The sequence below is a fragment of the Bombus fervidus genome, chromosome 3 (genome assembly GCF_041682495.2).
Source record: "Bombus fervidus isolate BK054 chromosome 3, iyBomFerv1, whole genome shotgun sequence".
In the NCBI taxonomy this organism is placed as follows: domain Eukaryota; kingdom Metazoa; phylum Arthropoda; class Insecta; order Hymenoptera; family Apidae; genus Bombus; species Bombus fervidus.
The window spans coordinates 10966414-10978136 of NC_091519.1; the positions used below are offsets into that span (position 1 = coordinate 10966414).

The window sequence follows — 11723 nt, forward strand, 5'->3', positions numbered from 1 at the left end:
GTTTAAATTTTCGTTAAAGACATCCGCATGTACGCAGTCCGCCATACATCAGCGTACGTATTTGAACAATAGAGAACGTTCAGTGATGTATTTTAAGACGGTCTCGAAAATAACCGTTAATAACTACTATTAACACTACTATTAATATTATGCATAACGGTTTTGATTAATATAAAGATATTCTAAATGCCTAGTTGTTGTGAAAAATTAAAATTTCTATATATATATCGGTTTCATTTATGATCTCTGTATCAATCCTTATATCGGTCTTAGGACTGTCTTTTTCATTTCTATATTGCCAAAAAAAAAAAAAAAAAAATATGCAAATATATATTCTCGCTTAAAAAAGCATTCATAATCATGAAATCTAGAAAAGTATGATTGTGAGAAAAATTTGTATATAAACTTGAGAAGAAACGGTCCTAAGACCGATATGAGGTTTGATATAGTATATTATTTGTTATAGTATTTACTATATTAAATTTCGTATTATTTAACAGTAATTTCATATGACTATCAAAATTTGATGCTATAAAAAAAAATGTAGAACTTGACTTCTTGGGAAAATAAAAATATGTGTTCATACATTTTGTATGTACTGTATTCATTAACATTCTTTATTTTCGGTACCTGCGTACACCTATGTATATAAATTAAAAGTATTTAATTTTGTCTCAAAAATATTAAAATTATTAAAACATATTCGTAATTGTATTCATGATCTATCAAGGCGCATACGCAAGAAATATTCGCTTGCATAATAAACTAATAATTTTGTTTTTTTCATGATGGTAATAGTGGTGATTATAATGCAATATAACCTTGGTATTCTGACGTTTGGAAATTTGACGGCGGTGTTATTGTAAAGATGTAATGCGTTGTAAATAATTAATTTTCTTCGTTTTTCGTGTAGGGAAAAAATAAATACGTTTCGACGGAATGCGTAATGTGATATTTAAGCTAGATTACTTTTGCAATCATTTATTTTTAGCACAACAAGAATTTCTTAATAGGCAAATCTTTCTCCTCGTTAACTATATTATTTTACAAGCGCATAAACACAGGTATAATATCTTGCAATATATTCATAAATATTTTACACTATTATAATAATAAATAGCATAATATGAATATTACATCTTATGTAAATTTTTCCACGATCTCTTAGATCATGTATATGACAAATAATTTATTAATTATTGATTTAAATATATGTAAGTCATAGAAATTTATGATGATCTTTTTCACCTATTTATTTTTTTTTACTGTATTATATTTACATTTTTATGGAATTAGAAGTTTGATAGATATAAAATCTTGTATATTTTTAAAAATTTAATAATTACATTATCTTTGTAGATATTAAGTTTGAAATTTATAAAAATATATATTGTATTTTTTCTTCTGGTACTGTATGATAATATTTTTAATAAAATCTCTTTAAAGAATTTAATATAATATTTTATATTTCAGGTAGTATTAAGATTACCAGTTGCCATAAATATAATGATTGCAGAAATAGGCACAGAGGGCTTTCAGCCAATGACAAGTTTTACTGAAGAAAGGCTATTTAAGTTACAATGTTTGATTAAAGCAACAGAGATACAACACAGTGCACAATGTGAATATGGAAAAAAATTATTTTTAGCACTTACAACAGGAAATGCTGACATTTTTTTGTATTATAAGAAAGATTCAGTATCTACCGCAGTAATTAAAAGAATACCTTGGTTCCAAGGATCTCACAAACAAATCGCAGCTCTATGTTTTCACTCTATGGGATCATGGTTGCTCACTACAAGTGTTGATGGATCTGTATATATAATCCCTGCTCTATACTTTGTAGATGAAAATTGTGAGAAGGACAAAAGATGGACTAGTGATGATATAACTTCTTTTCCTTCCATTAGTTCACAGTCATCCCATTCGAAGTACATATCATAATTGAATTTGTAATGAAACATAATCATAAGTTAATGTTTCAGTTATTATATTTTTATAATTTAAAATTTCTAGGCCTACTGCAATTGTATGGTGGCAAAGTACAGTAATACCAGCTGAAATTGGTATTATTGGAACTGAGTATGGGGAGATTATATTTATAAATCTTGAAACTGGCCATCAAACAAATGTCACACAAATCAAAGGGAATATTGCCAGTTTGCATATTTGTCGCGATCAAAGTAATGATATTGTATCTCTTCTGATAACAAGCCAATCCAGAGGACAGTGGAGATTACTTTTGGAGCAGCGTACATACAGTTGTTTGCATCATTTAGAGAATGGGGAATCATATAATGCATTGCATACAAATGATAACATGTATGATAATACCAAGATATTTGCTTCTACTAGATCCAGATTGCAAGGACTCAAGCAGTTGTCTGTGGAAAAAATTGCAATTCTTAGACAAAAGTTAATAGAAACAAAAAATCAGACATTAGGAGAAAATTTACAATATCATGGTTTGTATACTCACATAAAATTCAATAATTATTTAATTTTGTTATATACCATTAATAAGAATAATTTAACTTTTAACTATCTTTTTACTAATTTTACAGATATTACGAGCAATAGAAATACACAAAATATAAGTATTAATTCTGACTCTTCTACAGAAGTAAATCAGAATCAGATAACACCAGAAGCAATGTCAAAAGATGTATTTCTAATGTCTCAGTTAGATAGGGATGGACAACAATTATATACATGTTACCATTCTATTACAAATCAGATATTGGTATAGTAATATTTTATTAATTCTTAGTTGTAATAATAAATATGACATAGGAACGATTTTAAAATTGCAGGTATATGGACCTAATTTTACTACTGTACCTTTATCAGCGCATAAAGTATTTGAATCATGTAGAAACGTTTTATTAACTCAGCGATTTTTTTTTATTACTGACGCCAGTCAACGTGTAATATATGTAATATCAGACAGATTATCCGAAACTCGTAAAAGCGATAATGGTAAATTTAATCCAGAGTGTATTGTTGGTCACTTTTCTTTGGTGAACAGTAAAGAAGTTATACGTGCCGTGTACAGAGCTATTGATTGTACAAATAGTGCACCAACAACACTTTCTGAAGAAATTAAACATAAATACACGTTACCAAAGGGAGTAAGAGATATTAAAATCGAATTACCTCATGTGGATACTTGTATAATTGTAACAAATCATTCTGTATATAAAATTGTTTTAAGGTCAGTGTTATATCCTTATTATATCTTATTCGTTTCATCAAAATTCACAATAATCATATCGTTTTCATTTGCAGGAAATCAATATTATCAATTTTTATGGAATTAGTATTAAAAAATAATGAACTTGAAAAGGCGGCAAAGTTGGCTGTAGTACTCGGTATTAATGCACAACAATTATTAGAGCAAGCTGGTGATATACTTTTAACTAATAAAGAATTTCCACGTGCTGTAGCTTGCTATAAATTGTCTAAAGTAAGTAAATATAAGAAAAATGCTAACATTGTTTCCTCATTAAAATTTGTATATAATTTTTATGATTACTGTTTTTTCAGTGTAGAATAATGAAGAGTATGTTAAAATTTGCTTCTGTTGGTTATACAGCGGATTTATTACGTTGTCTTACACATTGTTTAACTTCCCCGGTTATTAGCGAAATGCCTGTTGCACCAAGAATACATCTTTCTAACTTATGTGTTCTCGCTTTTATCGAACGAACGCTTCGAGCTTCATCTCAAAAGTCCAAAGCTATATATAAAGAATTTTTGTAAGCATTTAACTAAAACTCGTTCAGATATGACTTATAAAAACTTTATGAAGAAAATATTCAATAAAAATCATTTGAATTTTAGGTATTTCTTATCTACAAATTCTTTTTACGATGAATTGTTAGCAGTTAATATCGCTGGACAGACGTGTCTGTGGGAAGTGTTACATCATTTAGCAACACAGAAGGGTCTTTATGGACAAATGTTAGATATTCTTATGAGGACAATACATACTTTCAGCACAAGCAATTTCCAACCAACACCATGTAATACAAAATTATAATTACAATATAGTTTAAAGATAATTATGTAATTATTCATAAAACAATTTTTTTAGATGGTTTGCTGATATGTATAAGTGAACCAAGTCTAATGCAAGCAATGTTAGTCTATCCTGAGTTAGCTAGAAATCATATGTCATTTATTCTTGATAATCTTCAAGACTCTCAAATTTTTGTACTTCAGGTAGGATTTAAATTGTGTTTATGTCATAAATACGTTAATAGTATATAATATAATATAAAAATAATTAATGAAAATATTTTTATTGTGTTTTAGAGATTAGTAACACTATACGATCCAACGAATCCAGTAATAAGACCTAGGGTAGTGCGATGCCGATTACGTCATAGAACTACTTCGCACAGTTCTCAATCTAGTCAATGTGATTCTATAGATCTCGTAGAAAATGTATGTATAATTAACTTATTATTCAATTAACTCATTCGTTTATTCATATAATTATCATTTATTTTTATTTCTTATGTAGGATGAGGCTGATACACTCATTGAAGAAATCATAGAAACTTTTTTACTAATTTTACTGACTTTGATTTGTAAAAAATCTATTTTACATCAAGAATCTACTACGTGTAACATTGAATTATTAGAATTTAAGAAGGTAATTATCACATAAACTGCTTAGTATTTCATGTTAAATAGATAATCATATATTTATATAATTTAAACTAGGATCATAGAAATACTAATTCTGGTGCTGATTTCAAAAGAAGACCATTATGTGCTGGATTTTCTCATGTTGCTCTTATTAGGAATGGAAATGTTTATACATGGGGAAGTTCTGTGCATGGATGTTTAGGTAAATATACATGCAATTAAAGACATATTTTTTTATACCCTTTATATGTATTATACTTATATTAATTATTATTAGGAATTGGTCCATCTGTATTGAGATATGGTTCACCTCAAGCTATAACTTTTTTCTGGCTCATGGAAGTTGAGGTTCTCAGTGTATCTTGCGGACATTGTCATACTCTGGCAGTAACTAATAACGGCGTTTACGCGTGGGGTTCAAGTCAGTTTGGTCAACTAGGTCTGGGGAAAATTTTACAATGTTCAACCCCTGAATTGATCACTTCTTTGGCTCAAGAAGTCATTATTGATGCAGTAGCTGGACAATACCATTCAGTAGCATTGACTGCAGATGGTAGAGTTTTCACATGGGGTTGGGGTGTTCATGGCCAATTGGGTCATGGTAATACCGACAAAAAAATGACTCCCACGTTAGTTACGTCATTACTTGGTACCGTTATACGTTACATTACTGCCGGTCATGCACATACATTAGCTCTTTCAACAGAGGGTATTGTGTATGCATTTGGTTGTAATATTTTTGGGCAATTGGGTGTGGGTAGTAATGTTAAGAGTTCAGTGCCAATAAAAGTTTCGTTATCAGAAAGAATAACTCTTATTACAACTGGATATTTTCACAATGTAGGTAAAAAAGTTTATTGGATTATGATCATTTATCATATTAAAGTAAATAAAAGAAAAGATTACACATGTTTGCTAATGACATTATTTTTTGTTAGCTTGCTGTTAGTTATACAAATAAGTTATATATATGGGGAGCTAGTCCCCAAGTTCTCCGATTGCAAGCACAAACGCAAAAACGAACTCGAATATTGGAACAACGAGACATGAAGCAATTTGAAAATATTGACGAGTTCGAAAAAGTCACGGATTCCGCAAACATGAATGATACAAATGAAGAAGTCTTAGAAAATAATGCACAAAATAGAAATGTACAATCAAAAGCATGCGGTATTAGTACAGAATCACGAAAAAAATTAGATAACACATGTTTAAAAAATGTAAACGTCGGGTCCCTTGAAGAAGCTCAAACACATTTAAAACCAACTATTGTAGATACGAGTTTAGTCAAAGGGGATATCATTCGGGTTAGTTGGAAGATTCTCTTTAACAAGATTACTATTTTATCGTATTTTATCGTTCTTTTTTTTATTTTGACATTTTTTCTATATCTAAATTTTATAACACATCTATTAATAATAATGTAACAGATATCGGCTGGTTGCCACCATAATGCTCTCATGACGAAGGATGGATCGCTTTATATGTGGGGCAGAAATTTGGATGGTCAGATAGGCAATGGTAGCAGACGGGAAGTGCCGATTCCTACGCCATTGTGTTACAATCCTGCTTCGATTTTTGCGCAAGTACCACCAAGGCATAATGCTTACAAACGAGTGGAAGAGGAACAAGATTTAAACGGCGATGTAAAGAATTCTGCGGTGAACGAGAGAAATGGAAATGTACATGATGAAGCCAGATCATTCCAGGCAGAAAGCAGTAAATCCAAGGAAAAAATAAACCCTATAATTAAAACTGTTGCAATTCATTGCGGATACGATTATACAGTCGCTATTCAACCAGGTATTTAAACTGCATAATATGTTGTGCTGACGAATGTTAAAAAAAGCTTGAAGAAAATAAGTTTTATGTTTATAGTACAAAATTTAGCTTCATTATCCCCTTATGCTTCTAGGCGTAGACTTTTTGATTAGTTTAAAGTTAATTAGTTTAAGTGATTATTCTCGTTAAATAGTTTCAGGTTCTGCTATCAACAATGTTTTCATTTTTCGCTGTATTCTCTTTCAGGAGGTACAGTTCTAGCTTGGGGTAATAATAGTAGAGCACAATTAGGTCGGCTTCCTGCAAAAGATGCACGTGACACCGACGATAAGCTTGTGTTGATTAAAAAGCGAGTTGTACGGCTCCCTCACGCATCGCATGTAGCTTTGGACGTACCTAGTCAAGTTCCTAATATTCCCGCTCCCATTATTTCTTATCAAAGTTATGACATACCCTCTCTGGCGGGTATAATTCGTCCTTTGAGCGTTATTGAAAAATCACCAGGAGAATTGACACTACATTATGCATTAGAATATTTCTCTGGTTTATATGATTCCTCAAGAATTATAGAGAAGGTTGGTTTTTTACTATCTTACATAATTTTTAAAAGAATCAACTAAAACTTATAGTTCTATAACGATATATTAATAAAAATTTTGTATAATTAATAATTTTATATCTACATTTTTAGAGTGTCGAGTTGGGAAACTATCAAGCTTGCTCAAAAATAGCTATGCTGCAGCATAATATTTCCGATGCGTTTTCGTATCAATTGAAAATTTTACATGTATTGAGTCTGCAATCTTGCTCAAAAGTGAAGTCTGAAAATTTGTGTGAGAAGACAGAACGAAAGTCTTTGGATGAGTGTGATTTAAAGAAGTCTTCATCAGCACATCACGTTAGAAAAAACACTGAACTTTTTAATAAACAGATAGAGAAGAATCTGATTGATTCTGTAAAAGATTGCGCCGCTAGGAACAAAATGAAAATTCCTGCAAGCAAATCATTAAATAGTCTGCAAACGCTTCAACAAGAACTATACACATTCGATTGTCAGGGTGGCTTAGAAGAACTGTGCAGAGATATTAAATGTGAAAATGCACCTATGGAGATTTTTGGGGATAGTTTCGATTCTGACACTAGTTCTGATTCGGAGGAATGGTTGGAAAGTCTTATTTTCAAGGAAAACCAATTACCAAAGCAGAAAAAAGCAGAGATATCCACTAAAGATAGTTCTTCTCCTCCTTCTACTCTTATGAAGGAAAGTGTAGATCAGTTGCCCAAAAGTTACGGGACATTTTATGAAAAGAAAATTTCTCGATCTCGGCAGAATAATATAACCAATGAAGCTGTAAAAGTTATTAAGTTTTTCTTGAATGAAATGGAAAACGAAACGGACACTATCAAATGTAAAATGTTACAAGATGCGCTTGAGTTCTGGATTAAACACGATTTACCGATGCAAAGTATAGAGAATATATTTTTGGAACACATTCAATCGATCTTTTATCCTCTTGGATTGCTGTTATTCTGGTAAATTTATTATATTTATTTATTGTACGTTTTTAAATAACATCGTCATAATCGTAAAATATTTTTGCAGCCAAGAGATCATGGATAAATATTTGGATATAAATAAAAATAATAGCGAAACTAAAAACTTTATTGCAATTAACTGTTTTTCTCTTAAGTTTTGTCTTCAAGTGTGTTCCACATTATTACATCATATCGATCAAAGTAAGCAATCTTACGTTTTGAAATATCATATCGAATATAAATACTTTATACTAAATTATTATCTATTTATTTTAGACCAACCTATGCCTGATTACATTAAACTATTATCTTGCTTAATGGCTGACAAATTTGGACCGCCATTGACTGGATATCCAGGCTCAAGTGGAAATAATACTCCAAAAGAAATGATGGAAGGAGTTATAAGCACTGTGTCTTCTAATATTCATGACTCCAAATCTTTTGTACACATTAAGGTAGATTATAAAATTATAGTACATTTATTTTGTTATTTAAAGTATTGCTTAAATTAAGAATTATTTTTATAAACATTTATTTATGAAATTAGGATCCGGATGCAGTATATCGATTTCTCGAGGCTGAAGAAGATACAATGATATTCACGTGTGGACATCATTTTCCACTAGCTACATATAAAACCGAAGTAATTCCAACGATGGAAACCGAGTTACTGGGATCCGAATCATTAGTTCTTCCACATACAGCCCAGTACTTAGGAAAAATGTTATCTCAAACTACTAAGCCGGAAATACTATGCCCTATGTGTATACCGAGAGCATTGGAAACATTGGCGAAGAAACATGGTGGGTGAGAAGTATGTACCTGACATTTTATTTTAACGAAAAAGAACAAAATGATAGAAAAAGGTGACATATAACTTTTTCTTAGGATCTTAACGAACTCTAAAATTATACACATGAAAGAGTGAACTTTTAAATTAATTTTATTGAACTAAAACATTAAACTAACACTGAAATGTAGTTAATGTAAATTAAAATAATGATTACGTTTAAATTTACGGACAACACTTGCCATCGCAATTGCGTTGTATTCAATAAACATTACAAAGCACTGTAAAGAACTAAAGCTCTCTATATCTTTGAAATTATATTTTTTAGATTATCTATAGATATAGGTAATTCTACATAGATATCATTATAGTGCACTATATGTTTCATTACTTAAGAACATGCATCGTGTCCAATATCAGGAGGATTATTTCATTATGCACTTTAAAATTGAACATATTCACTGAAACTAGATACATATTATGTGTTCATGAATTGTCAAGTGATATTTCAAATACTTTACTAAAACGTATCATGAATTAACAAGGGATAACATTAAGCATTAACATTTTGAGTATACATATTTAAATTTGTGAACCTCAGAAAATTAAAAAAGATGTAGTGAAATATGTCATTTTCAATTAATATTCTACATGCAGTTAGCACTATATTTTAAAAAATAAGTTAGAGATTCAAATACAACGATGTAATGTGAAGAATAGCGAACCAGGAATTTTTTCCTTTTTGGACTTTGTTTATAAAACGATTTTATCTTAGATTGTACAAATTTTAGAATTGATATTTTACAAACATTATTTTTTATGAATATGATAATTATATTGTTAGTGAATTTTAATTTATACTGCTTGAAATATTCCTTTTAGCAGATGTTACATTTTATTTGAGAACTAATTGCTTATCATTATCTGTTATATCTTATTACAATTTTAACTTTTAATTCAACTGAAAGATCCAGATAGTGTGTTGTAAAATATATAAACGGCTATAAAGAAAATATGTCAATAAGATATAAAATTTATTAACACTTTCGTGATCGATGGCACGATACTACGTATTTTTCTTTTTTCTTTTTTTTTTTTTTTTTTTTTTTTGTTTCATGATTTTATCAGACCTCAGGGGATACCCTTTCTACAATTTTGGTAAGAGAGAAAAGGGGTAGATATATGCATAACAGAGTTGAATGAGAAATGAATCAATGCGGGCGCGAAAGTGTTAATATATTTGTTAACCAAATATTACTTACTGTGAAGCCATAATATAGAATTGTACAGTAGTTATAGAAACATTGTAAAATATATAAAGAAAAAAAAAGGAGATAAGATTAGAAAATGGACACAGCTATTATCTGTGCAATCTTATAAAATTGGTGCAAAGTGTTAAGGACTGATGAAAAATGTATTGATCTAGTCTTCAAAGTATATGCCAGAATATATTAGTTGATCTTAGAAGTTGGAAAGAATAGATCATTAATAAAAAAGATATACATATATATATCATGTGATTCTTTGTGAACTTATGTTGATTAGATGATCAATGTATTGACATTGTAAACGTGTAGAACTTGTACATAGAACATTGTTTATAAAGTTAGAAACTTTTGGTTACAGACGGAGCAAGTTCATAGACACATTCTGTTGTATGTTTTAAAGTAGAATTGCATAAAAGTGGAAAATAATACTTGCGTATGTGAGGGAACTTTACCATTATCATTTTAGTGACCAATATAAATGAAGGTTTAGAAATTAATCAATGCAAATTGTGGAATAAAATGAATATTCTTTTTGTTAAAATTATATTATTAAATTGTAGAGCTAAATGAAGGTGTAAAATTATAATAGCACAAAATGAATAAAATAAATAGTATATGTATGTACATCCAATTTCTCGCACAAAATAATGTAAGTTAGAAGTAATAAAAAATTAATTATTGACATGCAAAAGAATTACTCACAGATATACATTGTGTTGAGTCATTCACTATCATTCAAAATATTTAAATAATGATCAATCTCATTAAGAAGAAAATAAGTAAATTTGAAGATTTCATAACAAAATGATAAAAATAAGTAGAAATACTTGTGAAGTGATTTTTAATATTCTTTGGTAAATTTTTAATACTTCCTTTATATCTAAAAATTATAAATACCTTCATTTAGTTCACAGGAAATATTTTTTTATCAGACACATACTAATTTCCTAAATGTGATATTAAACAAAATTTATATTACTTATTTTAGATGCTTGAGATTGTTGTTTTTATTTTTCTTTTTATAGAAGATTTAAAATTGTAAATAAGGAAACAGTATATGTGTCATTTAAGAAAGTACAATATTTTAAGCAAAAATAACATTGAATAATATCTCAATCCTTCTTTTACAAAATTTACGTATTTAACACGTGTGATACTTTATTCTATTAGCTATTCTTTTTAAATTGTATAATATATTTGAAAGCGTATAATATATGTATAGTATATATTATATCCTTGACATATAGGTCTCCAACTTATTTCTCGATACTTAACATACGGGTATAATGTTATTAAAATAATAATCAAGAAATTTAAACAAATTTCTTAAAGATAATCTATTCTATACAAAATATATACATTATGTTTTTCTTTATGTAAATTGCATTATTCTTTATCTATATTAAACATATAGTATGTATATGGCATACCAATTGAAGTAAATTGTTTATTTAAGTTCCAACAAGAAATATCGATACATTTCTTTTGTGTAAGTTATATTAAATTCAATATACAGTATAAAATTGTTCTTAAAGTTCTAATTCTATATATGTGAACAGCTGCAATATTCTTGTAATATACATCCGAATGTATAATTTTGAATGTCTTATACATATATAAATTATGAAGTCTTTCACTGATAGTATTTAGACAATTAAAATATTGGATCAGAATAAATGCAATTAAAACAA

The 11723-nt window shown here is 28.9% G+C and overlaps 1 protein-coding gene across 1 annotated transcript; it reads left to right on the top strand.

The window, feature by feature from the left end:
* Window positions 1-797: 797 nt before the first annotated feature.
* On the top strand, window positions 798-11723 carry Ca (RCC1 and BTB domain containing protein claret). Its single transcript, XM_071999698.1, has 20 exons — window positions 798-1064; window positions 1474-1931; window positions 2017-2465; window positions 2565-2743; window positions 2814-3214; window positions 3289-3466; window positions 3547-3758; window positions 3844-4025; window positions 4097-4224; window positions 4318-4449; window positions 4529-4660; window positions 4732-4858; window positions 4934-5496; window positions 5595-5963; window positions 6087-6459; window positions 6685-7013; window positions 7130-7971; window positions 8042-8175; window positions 8251-8429; window positions 8522-11723. Exons 2-20 carry the CDS (start codon window positions 1507-1509, stop codon window positions 8783-8785), a joined length of 5598 nt encoding a protein of 1865 aa, XP_071855799.1. The 5' UTR covers window positions 798-1064; window positions 1474-1506; the 3' UTR covers window positions 8786-11723.